At 39.8% G+C, this 20,215-nt stretch overlaps 4 protein-coding genes across 6 annotated transcripts; 2 read left to right on the forward strand and 2 right to left on the reverse strand.

Annotated features, from left to right (window-relative positions):
• Positions 1-120: 120 nt before the first annotated feature.
• On the forward strand, positions 121-2,736 carry knstrn (kinetochore localized astrin (SPAG5) binding protein). Of its 2 annotated transcripts, XM_061754550.1 has the most exons (9): positions 121-218; positions 493-540; positions 627-756; positions 850-879; positions 961-1,060; positions 1,147-1,261; positions 1,349-1,410; positions 2,313-2,387; positions 2,472-2,736. In XM_061754550.1, exons 2-9 carry the CDS (start codon positions 516-518, stop codon positions 2,598-2,600), a joined length of 666 nt encoding a protein of 221 aa, XP_061610534.1. In that variant the 5' UTR covers positions 121-218; positions 493-515; the 3' UTR covers positions 2,601-2,736. The 2 variants fall into 2 exon arrangements, with proteins under 2 accessions (XP_061610534.1, XP_061610535.1); XM_061754551.1 differs by lacking the exon at positions 493-540 and having other exon boundaries at positions 127-218.
• A 1,165-nt stretch (positions 2,737-3,901) lies between these two features.
• On the forward strand, positions 3,902-6,445 carry mtif3 (mitochondrial translational initiation factor 3). The gene is made up of 4 exons (XM_061754549.1): positions 3,902-4,014; positions 4,489-4,945; positions 5,243-5,394; positions 5,488-6,445. The coding sequence occupies exons 2-4, from the start codon at positions 4,492-4,494 to the stop codon at positions 5,731-5,733; spliced, it is 852 nt and encodes a 283-aa protein (XP_061610533.1). The 5' UTR covers positions 3,902-4,014; positions 4,489-4,491; the 3' UTR covers positions 5,734-6,445.
• A 65-nt stretch (positions 6,446-6,510) lies between these two features.
• Positions 6,511-14,216, reverse strand: heca (hdc homolog, cell cycle regulator). Its single transcript, XM_061754548.1, has 5 exons — positions 13,734-14,216; positions 10,483-11,488; positions 9,471-9,637; positions 8,060-8,214; positions 6,511-7,004 (listed from the first exon to the last, which is right to left on the reverse strand). Exons 1-5 carry the CDS (start codon positions 13,927-13,929, stop codon positions 6,840-6,842), a joined length of 1,689 nt encoding a protein of 562 aa, XP_061610532.1. The 5' UTR covers positions 13,930-14,216; the 3' UTR covers positions 6,511-6,839.
• A 1,345-nt stretch (positions 14,217-15,561) lies between these two features.
• abracl (ABRA C-terminal like) lies at positions 15,562-20,061 on the reverse strand. 2 transcript variants are annotated; one of them, XM_061754539.1, is made up of 4 exons: positions 19,908-20,061; positions 18,038-18,103; positions 17,478-17,689; positions 15,562-17,376 (listed from the first exon to the last, which is right to left on the reverse strand). In XM_061754539.1, the coding sequence occupies exons 2-3, from the start codon at positions 18,096-18,098 to the stop codon at positions 17,505-17,507; spliced, it is 246 nt and encodes an 81-aa protein (XP_061610523.1). In that variant the 5' UTR covers positions 18,099-18,103; positions 19,908-20,061; the 3' UTR covers positions 15,562-17,376; positions 17,478-17,504. The 2 variants fall into 2 exon arrangements, with proteins under 2 accessions (XP_061610523.1, XP_061610522.1); XM_061754538.1 differs by having other exon boundaries at positions 15,562-17,689; positions 19,908-20,060.
• Between the last annotated feature and the right edge of the window lie 154 nt (positions 20,062-20,215).

The raw sequence follows: 20,215 nt of genomic DNA on the forward strand, positions 1-20,215 counted from the left end.
TTTGATATTTTACTCGTGTATTTTAATTATTCAGTTCAAAACTTGTTTATTATACTATGTTTATAAATTTACCCAAAATAAGAAAAAAAACTAATTTCATCGTCCTCAAAACGCATATCGGAAATGATGTAACCGGAAATCCGATTTGGGTTTCTTCTTTTGAATTTTTTTGCGGTTTACTGTTTTGATGAGACGTTTCATGTAACGTTGTGATTACGGTAGGATGTATTTTTAATATTGTGTGTTTGAAAATACAAAGTTATGCTTAATAATTCACCTGTGTTACATTTGGGGTTGAAAACCTGAATTGTCCGTTCCACTTCCAACTGTAGTACATTTTTCGCTGACATAAAATAACATTGAATTTAATTAATTAGTTGGCCAGTTTCTTGTGTATATTTATTTTACACGTTACCCTTTGCCTAAATAGTTAGTCGAGTAACCTCCAGTCAATCGATTTACTAAACCAGTCATTTGTAATCACATTTACAGTCGCTGGCATCTTGGATAGGACAATGTCAAAAATTCCCAAAGCTACCGGTAGGCACAATCAGCCGCGTTTTTCTGATGAGTTTATTTAATTGATTTAAACAACACGGATTGAATTGTGTAACGTTATTTTCCAGGAGGACAGGTCCATGCTGACGCAAAGAAATCAGCCCCAAAAAATGAAATGAAGGATACAGCAACAGGATCTGCTTCGGTTAATTCTCTCCAAAAAGATGGTGTCCTCAAACACAAAGAAAACATACCGCGGTGAGAAATCATGAACAACGCTTGGGAGGATGCAAAATGATAAGCATTTAACTGCTACATTTGTTGTCCCCCAAATCCACTCTTGCCCTCCAGAAAAAATGTTTTGCCGAAGGTTTACAAAGGGTAAGTAACATTAATTAATTTGCTGGGCATGCACAGTCGGGATATAACTTCATGCATAAAAGCATATACTGTTTGCCTTAGGGTTTCCACAAGATATGAACTGCAGGCGGAACTGAAGGAGCAAAATCGACAATTGGCGGCTGCCAAAGAGCAACTGGAGAAAAACCTCACAGAAACACGGGTATAGAAAGATAAACAACTCCTGATTAACATCATGCTTGGTGCTACACTAGCAATTTGTACCCGTGTGTTATTTTTAAAACACAGGAAAGAGTTTCCCATTTGCAACAGCAGTTCAGTGACCTTGAAAAGGAGAATTCTGAGGTGCAGAAAAACCTCAAGGACTGTCAGATAATCTTAGTAGCTGCAAAAATAGACCCGAGTAAGTGTGCTTCAAAGCATGTTGCTCTAATAATTCTGCTAACAACATTATTGAAATTAAAATCCATTCTGATTGATTGCTACTTAGTTTCAGGAGAACTAATTGGACAATCTGCACGACAGAATGAAGAACAAAGAAAAGAAGCCATGGTATGCCAATGTGTTTAAGGTTTTTTCATGTGATGTCCTGTAAAATGAAATATACCGTACCAATGTTTCCCAACCTTAACTGACCCAATGTTACTAGAAGTACGAATACTGAAATAATGATGATCTCATCTCAATTTACCCACAAATTAACTTGCTCTTTGTAAAATTTTAGAAAGCCATGAACTTTTCTGTTGTCTGAGACATGTATAGGTTTATTGTACCCTCTGCTATCTAATGGAAGAACATTTAATTTTTCTGTCTGTCATAATACGTCGCTGGCATATATAGATGAACAAAGATGCAGTATGTGTAATTAATAAATGATCATTTTCAAATTAAGTGGAAATGGATAATAGGGGATTGGCTGGCAACCAGTTCAGGGTGTACTGGGATAGGCTCTAGCATGCCCGCGACCCTAGTGAGGGGAAGCGGCTCAGAAAATGGATTGATAATAGGGGAGGCTATGGCTCAGTTGGTTGTCCAGTGACCGAAGGCTCATTGGTTCGAATCCCGGCTCTGACTGTCCACATGACGAAGTGTCCTTGGGCAAGACACTGAACCCTAATTTGCTCCCAGTGGTCCTGGCAGCGCCTTGCATGGCAGCAGCCGCCCATTGATGTATGAATGGGTGAATGTGAGGCTTTGTAAAGAGCTTTGGGCACTGTCATAGTGTAGATAAAGGACTATATGTATTCCATTTACCAATAAGTTCCCGCGGCACCCTTAATGATCTCGCACAGCACACTAGTGTGCTTTAGCACCCTGGTTGGTAATCACTAAAATATACAGTAGCATGTGTGAAAACTGTAACCTTGTCAAGATTTCAAGCCAAATATGCATTCCTTTGTCTCGATCCACAAACCTACACAACTGATTATTGCAACACTTGTGTCCTATTCCAGAGTGTCTCCACAGACCTGCTGAATGAATTAAAAGCTTTTGGCGACATCGCAACTCGGCAGCGTTCTCGCCTGCAGGTGATTATTATTATTATTAGTAGTAGTAGTAGGACAAGGAGGAGTATTTACATGGTTTGACATCAATCATTTTCACATATTTAGGAAATCCAGAAAACAATGCTAGACCTGACTGAAGCACGGGAACAAATGATGCAAGAAAGACAGACTTTCACTCTGGAAGCTGCCGACTTGGAAACCGCTCTAATGGAGGCGGAGGCTCTCTTATTATAAATGTGTAAAGTAGTTTTGTTTAAATGTATGTGTGAGTAAATAATATGTCTTTAAAAGTATTTGTTAGTTAATGTGAGTGCGTGCATAATGTCTTTCAATGTTATTCAGTCTTAATAAATAATTGTCATGTTTCTAATTTGTATTTTTATTTTTTTTTTTAATTTCAAAACAATGCTTTACATGCTGCAGATGTGTATGCATCCCTCTGGAAGTGTATTTGGAGCATTACCTCGTTTGCAACGACCGCTAATAATTGTGCTTAGCTACAAGTACACTTATTTTCATTTTTAAAATATACAATGTTAACATAATGGTAAATCTAAATGTTCCCTTTATAAAATTTTATTCTGGTACTTGCATGAACTATTTTATTCTTAATCAGCAGTCTGGCAGCAAGGTTTTGGGGTGTGGTTGAACTTTATGAAGGGTGGTTTTATTTATCATGAATAATTGTTCTGCTTGCTTTACTGGTTCAATTTTAAACTTTGGTATTTATTTTTACTTTTACTCCATATATTTGAAACCACATTTGTAATTTCTACTCCTTGCTAAAATGGGCTTGTTACTTTTTTCAACCTCCGTGGACGATGACTTGATGTAAATATTGTGAGGTAAAGTCAACTGCGGTTTGAGATCTTGAAATGCTAAAAAAAAAAAGATGGGCCCCATAACCGCAGAGGCATGGAGGAATGTGAACTAGGGAGCATTAACAACGACAGCAACAGATTCAGAGAAGCAAGATATTCCCCATCCATGGCCTTATTTCAGAATTGTTTGATGTAGTTGGCAACAAGAATGATTTTTGAATGTTGTTTTTTTGCTATCTTAAAAAAACGCCAGCTTGTCTGTCTTTCTCTCTATCTCTGAAAAAACAAGGGAAGATTTCTTTTTTTCAGTAATGACTAATTTGGCATTTTTCGTTATGTTGCTTAACTCATGCAGGACCTGTTGTCTGTTCGCTCATTACTATCATGTCAGAATTTTGCTTGCAGCAAAGCTGTGTCCAGTCATATTTTTTTTTTCTTCCTCTTAGTAAACTACAAGCACTAGTCAACAGGTATGTAAGTTAATAAGAGGGTTACCTTATGTGCAGATTTTTTTTCTCTGGTTCTTTCATTTCACTGTGTTGTTAATTTAAAGGGATAATGATATTATCGTTTTGTCGTCACATATCGCTCGTGTTCGGAGTTAAATTGACGCAAAATTATATTTTTCAATAATCCATAGAAATAAATAATATCAAGGAATAATCCTCAATTTGCTATTCTGCCTGTGATCTGTAGATGGCAGTATTGTATATTTACTGAATGCGTTTTCCCGGAGTAAGGTCATGAAGAAGAAGAAGAAGAGCATTGCGGAAGCAGCCTGCCCTGCAACCACCCTCCAGATAAGCGTGCACGCGCGACATTGAACGGTAGTGGTCAAATGCTGCAAAAATACATCATTTGGTTGTTTTTATGTGTTCAGCAAAGCCTTAAGCAACTATAAAACTGTTGAATAATGCCGTTTTTACTATGAGCAACTCACTGTGTACCACAGTGATGAGGCTGATGGGTTCGTCGTTTGAAATACTGTACTGATAGTAAAGAAACATAACAAAAACTACAATGTACATGTAGGAAGTAAAGCATGTTTGGTGTGTCCCCCAAGAACTATTTGGACTTCAACACAATACCATATCATGTTCTTTCCGTTGTGTACTGTAAGAAAAACAATAAAATGTACTTAAATTGGAGGATTTTAGTAGATGCTGCACTTTTCTAATGGGGTGTGTTCCATCTGCACAGCACAATTATTTAACGAGGTCATGCACTCTCTTTCAATGATGTAGCAGTTCTGTAGGCCTGCCTCAATTGGTAACACAGTTATGTGTGCTCTCTGTTTTTAGATTATGGCTGCAGGTTGTGTGCGGCAACTGCTTTGTCATGCAGTCCAAATGGTGAATGGGGGCACTCCAGGCTCTTGGACACCAGCATTGAGGATTCTTAGGTGTGAAAAGAGCAGCATCTTTGCTAAGCCTTGGAGATGGTCTTCCTTCTGCACAGATGCGGATGACTCAAACCAAACTCCTGCAGTGAAGAAAAAAAAGCAGGATCCTCGGGCTCGTACCACAATCACCAGTGTCGGCCGGAAAATCCCGCAGCGCCAGATCCAAGTCATCAGTGAGGAAGGGGAAAACTTGGGTGTCCTCCACCGCGCAAATGTGCTCAGAATCATGGATGAGAAGGGCCTCAAACTGGTGGTACTCAGTGAACGTCAGGATCCTCCGGTGTATCGTCTGATGAGTGGGAAACAAATCCACGAAGAACAGATGAAAATGTGGGAAAAACAGAAAGCCAAGGCAGGTGTGTGAAACCAAAATAAGTTACATTTTCTTTGGACACAAGTCTCATCACTTGCGCACAGAGCTGTAAAAAGAAGCTGTATTTTTTAATACGCGTGTATTTAACTTGAGAATTGCGAGTTACGGGACCACTAAATTACAGCAATATCACACATTTCTAGGTTGTGTACAAAAGGCAAAGGCAAATGTGTTGATTTGGCTGAAAAAGACACTGGCGATTGAGGCCTCATTCACCTAAAGATGTCACAAGCAGGTGAAATGCAGTGTACAACAGCTGATTGTGGTGCATTTTTTATAGCTCCTGTGCAGGTCAAAGAGCTCACCTTTTCTTCCAGTATTGCTTCTCACGACCTGATGACCAAACTGAAGCGGGTGGAGAGCTGGTTGGAGAAGAAGCACCATGTTAGGATAACACTGCGCTCTCCACGCAAAGAGTCTACAAACAACTTGGTGAGGAAGATCCGCTCCCATTTCACCACTGGTTCAAAATGTATCACATTGTGCCTTGATGTTCCCCACATGATGAATCTCATTTTCACACAGGATGAAAACCTAGAGCAGATGGTTCATCAAATGGAGGTGATGGTGGGATTTGTTTCAAAGCCAAAAGTCATACGTGAGGGCCAAGCAGCCATGTGTATCCTTCGGCCACCTTCAGCAAAGGAACTGTCCAAAAGAGACAAAGATCAACCTCCATTGTTGCAGTCTGCCAGCCCAAAGGCTGCTGACAATGAAACGTCGCCTCTGGACACAAAAGAGGACTCTTCAATAATGATCAACAAGAAATAGGACATATTTGCAATTAAAATAGACTGACTGGTTAGCACATCAACCTCACAGTTCTGAGTTCCCGGATTCAAATCCAGCCTCCCCTGTGTGGAGTTTGCGTGTTCTCCCCGTTCCTGCGTGGGGTTTCTCTGGATACTCCGGTTTCCTCCCACATCCCAAAAACATGCATGCTGGGTTAATTGAAGACTCTAAATTTTCCACAGGTATGAATGTGAGTGTAAATGTTTGCTTTGTCTCTGTGCCCTGCGATTGGCTGCTCAACAATTAAACAATTCAAGCATGGTTGGTCTAAAATAAGATATATTCTGGTTCTAATGCAAATGTTTTGGACATGTCTTAATTAACAGGTAAGGGGTTAGTCTCCACTGAGACTAAACTGAATTAAAAATTTTCTACAAATGCTCTGGTCCTGGTGATAACTGCCATCTTCAGTATTACTCCTAGCCATGGAAGATGCTCTAATGTCACAGTCCTCACTTAATTTGTCTTCTTTTGTGTAAGAGGCAGACACCAGATGTTTACACTCCAGTCACAGAGTCAACAGCCTGGCCACTGTCACCTAAACATGATGTTAAATGAATAATCCACTCAAATGCTAATATCAAATTAATAGATTAGATGTCACTGATTCTGCTAATACTGGTACTCTTCTGACTGCAGTATTCAGTTTTTTTTGTTTTGTTTTTTCATCAACGATAAAATAAATAATATGACTACTGAAATGGTTAGTTGTGGTGAACTTACTTCATTACCTGATGAGAGGCTAACCATCCACACCACTATATATATCTTGCCTTTATTCAAGAATGAAGTCATTTCATGGTAAAAATAACTAATTTGGCTTACAGATACATTCACTTGTCACAGATAAATGTGCTTCACACTTGATCCAACACCTTTCTTGCGCTTTCATCATTAGACAACCATGGAACTTTCACAGTCATGCTCTGTCTGTACATATAAAAAATACAATTAAACTGAACATATGGAAACTAAAACATCCAACTAATAACCTTAAGCTCCTCCTTAAACCTGAAAATATAAAGTTTCCTAAACTTAAAAAAATTAAAATTAAAAGCGGCTTTGACTAGCATGCAAAACATTTGTCAATAAGCCTCGAGTACTTTGTAGGAGGAGAAGGGTTTGACAAAGTGATAGTCCAGGTTGCCGCAGTGAGGGCACTGCTGCACATTGCTGTACTCGGAGAAATACTGCATCCCGACACGAACATCCACCACCGGCTTCCCGCAGTGTTTACAGTTGAGACGAGCCTGGTGGCACACAGAGTGACATAGGTCATTAGAAAAAATGACAATCTGTATGTACACTTTGTACATCAAACATGAAATTGGGCTTTTCTTTCCATTTGCTGAAACACTTAACTAAAAAAAAGTATATTAGGATGTTCAACAACATACCCCAACCATCAGTTTGAAGACATTCAACAACGTATCCCAAAAGTTAAAATTTATAATGAAATGAGAAAAAAAATTGAATTGCTACCATAATACAGTTGTAATCAAATTATATTTTTTTGGTCATATTTTTAAGTCTTGTCCGATGACTTCTTCGTGGTGTTGCAAGTGTAAAAATATGAATCAGCAAAAATATTAGTTGGGGATCATCAAGATGTTTCCTGGCGAGCCTTTGTGTTGTTGTTTTTTGTCAGCAATGTTTTTTGTCTTGCAAGTCCCGCATGGATCCCATTTTTGTCAATTATCTTTCTCACGGTTGAGTCATAAAAACTAACCTTTACTGAGGCCAATAAGGCCTATAGTTCTTTGAATGTCGTTTTCAATTCTTGAGTGACCTCCTAAATGAGTCGTCTTTGTACTTTTTGAGTAATTTGGGTTGACTGACCAATCTTGGGAGGATTCAGCACTGTTCCCAGTTATTTCTATTTATGGATTATTGCTCTGACAGTGGTTCGCCGGAGTCCCAAAGCCCTGGAAATGGCATTGTAATCTATTCCACACTGATAGATTTCAATTACCTTTGTTCTAGAATTTCTTTGGATCGTGGCATGCCAAGTTTCTTTTTGTGATCTTGGAGCCTACTTTGTCTGACAAGTGATTTCTTGATTCGACAAATCAGGCAGTAATTAGGCCTAGGGTGTGACCAATACAAATGAGCTATTAATCCTTTTGGGCTTAATGGTATGTCTACTTCAATTGTTATTTGTAATATCGATGAGATATATTTATTCCTATTGCTACATGTATTTCCGTCAACTGATGTTTCCAAGAAAAAAGAACACCGTAACCACCAATGACAGATTGTCACTACAATTGCACACATTTTTTTATGCGTATATCTGCACTTCTACCTGACAACAAGGTGAAGCAGCCAGGATGTCGTAGGTGTACATGGTGCCCAGTTGGTGCCAGCTCCCATCCCAGCGGGACTTGCACTTGATGCATACGATCTTGTGGACACCTTCTAGACAATCCACACATATGGCATAGAGGTGCATTAACCTGCCTGTTAGAGATGAAAAAAGGTGATTAGTTGCCAAATAAAGCATCAGTAGGGGGGGGGGAGAATAGTGAACGCCCTTGAAAGTGTCATTTTGCTTTTACTGCAGTAAATATCCAGCATATTAACTAAGGTTTAGTTATTTGCTGTGGTGAAGTGAGAAATTGTATATTTACCGAGACAAAGAACTCAGTGAGAAAGACACTGTACCATTTTTGAAGCTCCTACTGAGGATACAACCCTTTGTTGCATATTATATTAGTGTTTCATTCATAAATAATTTACTTAGCTTGAAATGCCTGATGAATAATCAACATTTAACTAGTTTCCAGCTGAGGAAAAGGAAGAAAAATAAGCCAGTGAATGGTACATGATGAACACAACATAATTCACAATCTGTTTGCAACCTGATGTCTTGAAATAAACATTGATCATTTTAAGGTGTTGCAATGTTTATACAAGCACCGCTTTTAACAGTGAATAATAAAGTTAACAGAGAGGTTAATGCTAAAAGAGAGAGAGGTATCCATGCCGGTCCACCAATATTATCAACTATCTGAAAGTGGATGATTTGGGGCTTATCATGTCAATGACAGACGCTATTCTCCTCATTATAAGCTTGTGAACGATCAAAATCATAGCGAAGCTGTTCAATTAGATACAGCACAGTAATACAGTACATCAAATGTGTCCTAAAACAAGGTCATACTAACACAATAGGATTATATTTGAGTGTTCAGACTTTTTTTTTTTCTCACATACTACATATGCATGCTGTAGTCTTCTACCCTTCTGTAAATAACAGCCATGGCGTCAAACCAAATTTTTAATCAATCGCCACTTTTGAACAGCACGGCCAAATTAAACTGTCCCTAGAAACGGTTACATAAAGCATGGAAAGCCGAATGAAATATCCTTTCATAGTTATGCTAGGCACCATCCACATCAAAGCGTGTGGACCAGTACAGTACATCAAAGAATCTTGTGCAAGCATAGTGATAATTCACATTAACGCGACACAAATAGACTTCAATGCTTTACTGTTAATAATTTCATTACGTCCATTTTTTAATTAAACTTTGCCAACTATTACACAATTACAATTAATTCATTACTATTACACAGAATACAATTTTAAAACAGAAAAAAATGTATAATGAATAACCCTGATTTTCATTGACTTATGGGAAGCGAATGCAATGTTGTGGCTTGACAATGTATAGATTAAAGAATCCCAAATGATACAAAGAATCCGGTCTGACCTTGCAGGTGGCAAGGAACATCATACTCAATCTCATCGTGGCGTGATGGGCTAAGGAACATCGTCCCATCCACCAGTGGAAACTGTTCGAACACTGGCAGGGCCCGGTGGCACAGCGCACAGTTGACCACGTTCCTCTGGCTTGCACTGAGTGTGGACAGGATGAACCTATAAGACAAGTAGACAACAGTGTGTAAACTTCACAAAGGTTCTAAACTTCAATGTGACTTCCTTTTTGTGGTCATTCTAAACCGGCTAAATTGTAGTTGGAAGAAAGACAACTTCTTATTTGTCAATTCCTCTGTCTCACTGATTCTTCACACATGAATTGCCTTGGCAGAACAATGTGGGATATCTGATTGAGACATTTTTACACCATGTTTTTTACTCGTCATCCCCTAAAACAAATATCCATCACAGAATAATCTGTTTTAACTTTGTTAGACTTAAAATATTTGAATGAACAGGACCGTCAGGAAGTGAAAATGGAAGAAAATATGGACTTGCTCCACTCTTTTGAGAAGTCGTTCTGGAAGATTTTGGTGTGTAATAATGTTTGTCAATTCATCCAGAAGAACATTTGTGAGGTCTGATAGTGGACCATGAGAAAGCGTCTGGCTCACAATCTGTTGTAGGTCTCAGCAAAGATGTTGGAGGCATAGAAAAAGTTTCAATAAGTTCTTGGCATGCCGAGTATGCTTAAAGGGAATGTTTGCAATTTCTGAAAAAAATATCACAGTTTGTCATGTTTTGTTAAAACTCTCAGTATGACCGGACAGTAGTACATTATTAAAATGACCTGTGGGGGAAACACCAAGAAAACCAAGTGCAGTGTGAAAAGGCCTTTAGGCTCAAGCTCATCCGCGACCCTCATGAGGACAAGTGGTACAGAAAATAGATGGATGGATATCTTTTACATCAACAGATGATGGTATGGGAACAACACAAGGATCGCCCATGACACAGCTCTGAAATATTATTACAAGTAGACTTTACATGTTCAGGGGTCGTACCTGCGCAGTTCTTCTCCTTGACCTGCCTGGGCGTCATCCTCCATTCGAACATGGTAGGTGTTGAGTTTATGGCGAGGGATGTGAGTGAGTAGCTCTGAGAGGTCCAGCCTCCTCAGGAACTGCACAGGCTGAGGAAGGGTACCATCACCTAAGCTGCCGGAGGCAAGTCGGTGATGAAGAGGGAGGGTGAAGGCCATCGGCAGGGGTAGAACAGCTGCGGCGTCAAGGTGAGGAATGCAACCAGAGGCTCGGCTGAGGGCTCCCCCGACTAAAAGATGCTTCCGCTGCGCGTCCATGTGGACTGCAGATTTGAGGAATTCTCCTAATTGACGGGAACCCCGAAAACCTGAGCCAACACCGCCAGGTCCGAGGACAGAGGTGGGCGAGAAGGAAAAACCAGTTGGAGGAGACTGTCCTGGGGAGTCACATGGAGACTTCAAAGGAGGCCCTAAAGGAAAGAGACCACCTGCTGCTCCTGCTCCTCTCTCAATTGAGTTCTGGCGGTCCACTGATTGTCTTCGTGGTAGCTCCTGACTTGATGCTCTGTGTGCTGTTTTACCTACTCCTCCCGCTAGCTTGCTTTTCCTGGGGTCCTCAAACACACTGTCCCCAGACCCAGAAGCCCCTCCACAGGACCCCGTCCTCCCAGTGCTCCTCTCAGATGGCTTCTTCTTTCGTTCGTCCTGCATGCGCTTCACCTGATACCAGTCAGTGTCTTTTTTCAGATGACCCTGACCGCAACGGCAGGAGCAAAACCTAAAAGCCAAGTCATATCCTTTCTTGGTCCACATGTTTTGCCGACACTGCTTCTCATTCCATGAGCGTGCACGGCCGATGCAGTTGAACTGTACCAGAATGGAGCTCTCCCACTCGTAGAAACACTGCAGATGCATCCAGTTTCCACAAGGACAGAGTTCATTGTTGCACTGGATCCTCTGGTAGTCATCCTTCTCCAGGTCAATGGGCCGGCCCAAGCTGCAGCCCAGAGGGGTCGCACACTGGACCTCTGAAGGATTAAAGACAGGAGGAGACCAGACTATTATTGTGTCCTATGTACAGTGAGATTTATTCTCTGCATTTAATGCTGAGGGGCAGTAGGCACAAACTGTATAAGCACGCAAATCCACATCTGTTCACAGAGCAGCGTCCCGCAATTTGATAATTAGATGTGTCACGATGTCCGTACCATGTCTGGTGTGACACATAAAATACTTGTCAGACAGTGACAATTGTTTTCAACACAAAGGGCTGGAAAAGTGACTCTTTGGCGTGAAACTTACATACCCTGGTCTCGACTTTCCGCTATTCCTTTTTACACAGCCACCTCCCTGTCTCTTGGAATACCAGGAAATGTTACTCCAACTCTCCATTGCGTGTCTGTATCATTCACACGGAAAATTGAAAAAAGACGACTCTCAGGGGCAGTGTGAAAAGGGCTTATAAGGACTTGGGCTTTGGACCAGAGATTTGTGAGTTTAACATCCATAAGTGGGGAGAAAATATGTAAATTAGGGCTAGTTTAGGTCCAAATCCCTAAACTGGGACCAGAACTGTGCGCCCTCTTGACAGTGAGGTGACAGTGCTACTAACTAACTAGCCACTAATACATCATCAGCTTGTGCCAAACATTATCATCAAACTCAATACATGCAGGTCTTCCATCCTAAATCCCTAAAGAGCACGACTGTAAACGAACAGCAAAATCACCTAATTAAGAATTACCCATCATCCACGGCATATCAAACTAAAAACATGGGTGGCACTTGCAAAGGACACCTAAAAAATAACATTGGTCTTGATTTATCATTATTACTTAATGATGTATTAAATGTACCAAAACGCAGCTCAAGTCAAGCTGTGCCAACATTCAACTCTGGGTATGAAACAACACACAAATGTGGGGGTTCTGTCTTTTTCTTGAGGAAGATAATCCACCAGTTGGTTTTAAACTACAAGGGATTATATTCATTTTAATGCTAAATATAAGGCACTCATTAACATAGTAAAACAATACTAATACAAATATGAAATACTAATTACTGTAAGGCTTAACGGCATAACGGGTCAGCACAGGTCACAGAGACTTTCAATTGACTGTTTTTGTCATATCAGTGAATAAACGACGTATATAATATAACATTACTATTAAATTCATGAAACATCGATATGATTGGTAGAATTAAAATTCGCACAGTTCTATTTCATAATAGCGGGGAGTGCATCTGATATAATGCAGTTCAAATATATTGTGCTGTAGTTCCTTATCCAATATAGCACAGGTATCAAACTCGTGGCCCGGCGGCCAGATCTGGCCCGCCACATCATTTTGTGTCCCGTGAAATCAAATCAAAATTCCTAATTGTGTTCTGCTGTAATAACGTTGCGATATGGCAAGCATTTTTTGTTACCAATTCCCCTTTGAAAAGAAGAGTAATAGTTGGAAAAATGTTTTTTTTGTTTTTTTTTAGGCTTCTGATTTCAAAACCAAGTATATATAAAGAGTATATTAAAAGAGATCGATTGAATGAGTTGTATAATAAGGTTATTAGTATGTCATAACAAGTACCACTGCAATTTGTGTCTAATAAGCCTGCACAGGAATAGAGGCAAACGAGTGGTGAAATACATCACCCTCCTATAACACTGTGTGGGCAGTCAGCTGCAATCTACACAATCAACACTGGCATTCGATCTAAATGTGCATGCAACAAATGGCGTGGCCATCTTCATTCCACAAATGAACACATTTGGGGTAGTGTGTTTGTTTGTAGCGCCGAATTCCCTTCATCAATTTGACAATTGTATATAGGCCTATCGTTCCAAGGCTGCAGATCGAACGAGGTACTTCGCGAGCAATATATTGAAGGAGACAGCAGCAGCAGATCAACTGCTTGAGGAAATGCACTTTATCAGCCGTGTTATGTGGATTACAATCACTGGAAACAAAATATTGTCAAGTGAGCAGACTTTCTGTGTCGGATAAAACACGAACGATATAAAAACACCCTGGGTTTCACACTAGGCCCCCAATCGTCATGGAGCCTACGTTTGCAGATCTTCTGCGAACCCTTCAAATGTCATCATTTCGCATGGGAAGTTTTGCAACGGCTGGGTTTCTTTGCAACGGAAGGCAGACGTTTTTGCAACGTCGCTGTGCAAGCATCGTCGCACAGCCGCAAAGGCAGAGCAGGGAAGGAAGGTAGCATCACCAAACTCGTAAATGTACGTCTGTGTCCTGTTTCCCCTCTTACCAGTCGAACGCTCGCTCCCGGGTGCAGCAGCGGCGGCAGCGGCGGCGGCGGCAACAGCGGCAGCAGCAGCAGCAGCAGCAGCAACAACCGCGGCCGCGCCTCCTGTTGCGGCCGCACAGGCTCCATTTTCCTGTTCATCTCCGCTACTGTTGGTGCGTTTGCTCTTCTTCCCCTTGTTGTTCTTCTGGTTGGGCATTTTTTATTTGATTTTATTTTTTTTTCTCATACGATTCGTGAGTCGAGTGTTATGTTCGTTCGCTTTCATGAACGCCTGGTGACAACGTAGTCTGTCATTTCTGTGGACTCCATTTCTGCACGGTTACTCTCGATGTTTAGTGAATAACAGACGTGTTGTTGTGGCTGTCGAAGTAGTTGTTATTAGTATCTTCGTGCAGCTCTCAAAGCAGCACTTATTACGCTGGTATAACCTTTAAAAGAGAGAAGGCGTGCCCGTCTCTTGTTTTCATTCGTGTTCTGTCGTCTTCTTCCTCCCCCGTGACGTCACTGGACCCCCGGCATTGGCCGACGGCGACCTGTGCTGCGTCCAAGTAACCTGGGAATCCTGAAAGCTAATCGCTTTTTAGACACCAGTCAGAAAACTCACCGTCTAGGAAAATGTATTGATCCTGGATAATTACTGAAGCAAGACCAAACGATATAAAATTGGGGAGGAAAAAAACTAAACTTTGGAGATACAATGAAAATAAATCAATGCATTTGTCTTGTACAACAAAAGGAAGTGAAGTGTGTATTTAGTATTTATTATGCATTTATTATTAATATTAAAATAAAAATAACTACATGGGAATCCTGTTAAAACAAAATAGGAAAATAAAAAAATGACTAAAACCACAGTGTGTGTGTGTAGGATTATCTTTGCAAACGCACAATTGCAAATATAGTAACATACAGCTCTTGCATTGGATCTTATGCAAGTGTACCTAGTGTTGAGGCCAGTGAGTGACAATTGTAATAAATGGCTTGAATAACAAATTGATGTTTTTCCTTTCCTGACTTTAATAATGTTATAGCCCACTTGAATAAGAACCAGCATAATACTGTTTTCTCCCCTGACGTTCAGCTGTTGACCGCAGCAAGCCCTCAGAGGGAATGAAGAAATAAGGGAGAGCAGGTCATCTGCATCATATTCATGTGGGAGGCAACTGATTTATGATACAAGGTTATTCACCAGACTTGAGTTGTGATATGACTGAATTTCTTATCACATCTGCTGTTTTTCATTTTGCATGAGGGATTCAGACATGGACGTGAACCTTGGATTAAATACATTTTACTTTTGTTGATTTATGGAAGACAAAATTTCCCTACCTAATAAATGTAACCCAAGTGAATATGAAGCAATTTAGAAACCAAGTAGATTTAATGTTCCATCCATTCTATTGGATGCATTATGGAATCTATCCCAGCTGACTTTGGGTGAGAAGCAGATAACACCTGGACCGGTCAGTGGCCAATCGCAGGGCACATTTACACTCATATGGACAATTTAAGAGTCTTTAATTAACCTAAAATGCACAGCATGATTTTGGAATGGGAATAAACCAGAATACACAGAGAGTACATGCAACCACCACAAAGGAAAGCTGGAGCCAAAATTCAAACCCTGAAACTCAGGACTGTGAGGCAGACGTGCTTAACACTACGTCACTATGTTGCCCGGATTTAAAGGTATGTTTGAAAAAATTATTTAAAATGCACAACTACAAATTACTTTGCACATCTTACTGCTATGGTACCAGAATACAAGCGAATACTCTTACATGTTCCATCTTTGCTACCACAAAACAAAATGTGCACCAAAACAAGGTGAAGTGTAAAGATTTTATTTATTAGAATGTAGACATGGGTTATTGCCAATACAAAATATTGTGATAACCAATACCAACACAGGATGCCGGCGCAATGCATTAATTCACAGACATGGATCAAAGTGTAGACAGCTCGAGGTATTGGTGCTGTTCTGGCAAGCGCTCTCTCCTCTTCTTGCTCCATCTTCGCATATCATTTACATTCGAGTTAAGAAAGGTCATTCTTGAGCAAAAACAGTGTGTCCCCACCTAATAGAATCTATATTACCAGGGCGATCCTTTTCCAGTGCTATTATCAAGATGATAACCAATGTGTTTTACAATACAGTCCATTCACTTTAGTTACAGTTCAAATTCATTTCACATAAAATATGATCCCTCTAAGGCTGATGCTGTTGGAATACCAATTACAAGGCATGTTGTTTTAAAGAAAAAAAAAACACTACTAACAAATTAACACCTGACACAATAGATCCACCTAGGTTGCCATGACAGCAGTAGATGTGAATGGGACATTGAACTTGCAGACCAGGCATCTCACTGCTTGCAGCTCCCGTAATAGTTAGAAATTTACACAAGCCTACATCATGTGATGTAGCACACCACCGGAGCAATCAAAACCATGCAGAGTTGATAGTTTTATACGAGTAGTAATTAATGTTTAAATGAGGTTCATTTTCAGCCTCATACAAGACGGTTGTGCTATCGTCAGATTTTAAATATAAAACTACATTTTGATGTGATTGTGCCTGAGCTGCGATTGTGCCTGAGCTGCGAGTTTCATTGGACCTACAGTACAAAACAAACAGTGGTGAATAGACAAATTTAAAAAAACTATTACCAGTACTAGTTCATTCATTCATTAAGGTTATTTGGTTGAGTTGATTTGGTCCTGAGAGAAAGTGCAAATTGATATTTTTTGTTGGCACCCCGTAGCAATTACAGTATATGCTCAAAAAAAAAACAATTGCACTTACAAACATGTGTCCAATGTAAACACTATCCATTCGATAGATTTTGGTTGGCAAGAAAAAAAAAAAATAATTCTGTACAAAAAGGTGGGATGTACATCACATGGCAAAGAATACAAAAAGGTACAAATGTCTTGCTGAAATGCAATTGTCTTCAAAATTTTCTGGTCTTGAATTTATCATGTGCTAATACAAAAGTTGAGAGGTAGCATAATGGACTCGTGTAAATGTAGAGAACCAGCTTTAGCTGAAATAGCGTAGCTTAGCTATGTTTTGTGGGATTAGTCCAGATATTTAATTTTTGATATGCACACCGAGTGCCGAATGTTACCTTGTGTACCTTTAAAAACATCTCCACTAGAAATGATTTGTCGCTAACAGCTTGCTCTGATTACGCAAGTTTGCATGACATAAAAGTTGCTTATGATGCCTGTTAAGCAAGACTGTTTAGGATCCACTCACAGCATGAATTACCCTGCAACTTGACCAGTGTTCAGTAAGTTACAGTAGCTCTTCAATGTTCTTTTTCACCCTGAGCATTTTGTTTTGAAGAAATCTGTTACTTTTATGTTTACAATTCAGTCAAAATTTTCAAATAGACAACTAATTATACACCAGACTGTTTTGTTGTATCAAGCCAGTGTGCTTTGTTTGAGGAGCCACAAGTCATTAAAAATATCCTTGTCATTTGTGGCTGTTAAATAGCCCTTGAAATCCCCACGCCCAATTACAGGTTTTGGTTTTGTTTGGCACATTGAAATCAAACTAATCTAAATGAAAGTGAATACAAATTATGCCAGCAGAGTTTCTAACTTGTTTGGTCTTCGGATGGGAATTCAATCACTGGGTTTTCCACATTTTGGGAAGGGAGAGAGAAAAAAAAAAACATTTGAATTGACACAGCAGAAGCTCAGTATTTGGAAAAGAAAACAAAACACTTCCACCTGCAGCTGCTGCGCTAAACAGCGACATCATTTTTGGAGCAGAACGATGTCAACATCATCATGCACGCCCTGCAGAAGGATCTCGCTGTCGAAGGTGACAATTTTCTTTCTCTTGGCGGCCCTCAGGGTGCCCACCAATGCCTCGAAGATGTTGGCACAGCGGTCGTCGTTGAACAGCACTCCAAACTTTACACTTGTTTGACCGTCAGAATCTGCAATACATTTTAGAGAAGTGAATTTTTCAGGCCTCCTGGGAGCAGTACAAGGAAACTGTGGACATAATAATACAGTAATGTACACGTTTCCTCAAATACTGACTCAATTTCTATAAAGTAGGTTTTATTAATAGTGGACTTAGGAATATTACTGAATGTAACGGTCAACAACATAATCAGATTATGATCATTTGTTTCCAGCACAAGGAGTAGTCGGCTTTAAAAATCACATGACTAACATTTATGGTTTAATTAGACTTGCGGAAAGAACTGGCTTCAAAACAGACTGGCTAGACAACAGAGAATCACATAATGCCACAATGTACAAGAAGAGACTGAACTTACTTTTGTTGCCAAGTCGTTCAATCTCCCCCACCAGCAGGTTTACTTCATGGGCAACATTCATTGTTGCTGTGGAAAGGGAATAGAATACAAAAATATAAACATGTTAATGGGGTTCTTAATAGTTTAAGAGGGGTGATTTTTAGTACAAACCCAAAACAGATTTCATTCACAATATTTTTTCAATGTACCGGTGCCTCTTAAGACCACAGTCAGTAACACATCGTAATATCTTTTTTAAATTTAAGCCACAGACATGACCGCCACAATTTCCCAAAGCAATTTGAAATGTGGACCCGTCGGACCACAGAACACTTTTTGACTTTGCATCAGTCCATCTTCGATGAGCTCGGGCCCAGAGAAGCCGGCGGCGTTTCTGGGTGTTGTTGATAAATGGCTTTTGCTTTGCATAGTAGAGTTTCAAGTTGCACTTATGGATGTAGCACCAAACTGTATTTACTGACATTGGTTTTCTGAAGTGTTCCTCAGCCCATGTGGTGATATACTTTACACATTGATGTCAGTTTTTGATCCAGTGACGCCTGAGGGATCGAAGGTCACAGGCAGTCAATGTTGGTTTTCGGCCAAGGAACGTTGTCCTTAAACTGCTCGACTATTTTCTCACGCACTTGTTCACAAAGAGGTGAACCTCGCCCCATCTTTGCTTGTGAGTGACTGAGCAGTTCAGTGAAGCTCCTTTTACACCCAATCATGGCACCCACCTTTTCCCAATTAGCCTGTTCACCTGTGGGATGTTCCAAACAGGTGTTTCATGAGCATTCGTCAACTTTTTCTGCTTTTTTGGAACATGTTACAGCCATAAAATTCTAAGTTAATGATTATTTGCTAAAAACAATTACGTTTATCAGTTTGAACATTAAATATCTTGGCTTTGTAGTCTATTCAATTAAATATTGGTTGAACATGATTTGCAAATCTTTGTATTCTGTTTTTATTTACATTTAACACAACGTCCCAACTTCATTGGAATTGGGGTTGTACAATAATGCATCCGTAAATTGCAAACTCTTGCTGCTCGCGTTTCCACAAGATTTAGACAAGTGGCATCACACCTTTTCTACAGCAACTTTGCTGACTGCCTTTACACTCCACAACATACAGTGGATAAAAAAAAAAAAAAAAAAAAAGTCTACACACCCCTGTTCAAATGGCAGTTTTTTGTTTTGTTTTTAAAGAGACCAAGATAAATCATTTAAAAACCCTTTCCATCATTGATGCGACCTATAACCTGTACAACTCCATTGGAAAACAAACAATAAAAAAAGCGGAAATTATGTTGCTGCACAAGTGTGTAGAAAGGTTTAACCTTGGGTTCATCTGATCATTACACATTTCCCCATATGTTTGAAATATTTTGCTTGTTGAATTCATTCAGCCATCCTTCCATTTCCATTCTTTTTTTATTTTTTAATTTAAATTTATAAAAAGTATTGTGCGGTTTCACAACATTGTCCATGTAATTTACATACGAAGCATGCCAACAAGCGACAACACGAACAGGGCGGATTGCAGTCAATGCGGAAGTGGATGATCGACGTTACCGGGTAGCCACCACAAAACAAAGATTCGTGTTTCTATTCATCCATGACCGTGAAAGCCTCCTCATTACAATGTCAACGTTGGTGATGCATAGCTAGATAATGTATAGAACGACATCAAAACAGTCACCCCTTGATGAGAAGGCTTGGCAATGGTAACGCTATATACTGGAAGCGGTGATCTGCTTACAGTCGAGAGGGTGGAGTCCTGTTAATACGAATGGAAAGTGCGCTGCCCAAAAACGTTTAAAAATGTCCACCAATATACACTGGTTCCATGTGATATATTTCCGAACCACTTTTCAATTTCTTACCTGTAGTTATGTGATGTTCGCCTCTTGAACGATGCGGTGCCGGCTGCCTGCTATAAATACTACGCTAAACTACGTTACGTTTGAGGTCGTCGTAAATCTTAAAACGCTAAACAGCCCAAGCGACCTGGGCTGATTTTAAAATTCGCACTAAAGTGGACGTGGTTACATTTAAAATAGAATATAAATGTGGTCAATTAAAAAAAGTCAAAATGTACCTTGACCTTTAAAAAAAATGTAGCTGATTTTGTTTTCGTGTTTTTAAATCATGAATCTGCCATAAATTGCCAAATTTCCCGAAGTCAACAAAT

Source organism: Phyllopteryx taeniolatus, chromosome 18, assembly GCF_024500385.1.
Source record: "Phyllopteryx taeniolatus isolate TA_2022b chromosome 18, UOR_Ptae_1.2, whole genome shotgun sequence".
NCBI lineage: Eukaryota > Metazoa > Chordata > Actinopteri > Syngnathiformes > Syngnathidae > Phyllopteryx > Phyllopteryx taeniolatus.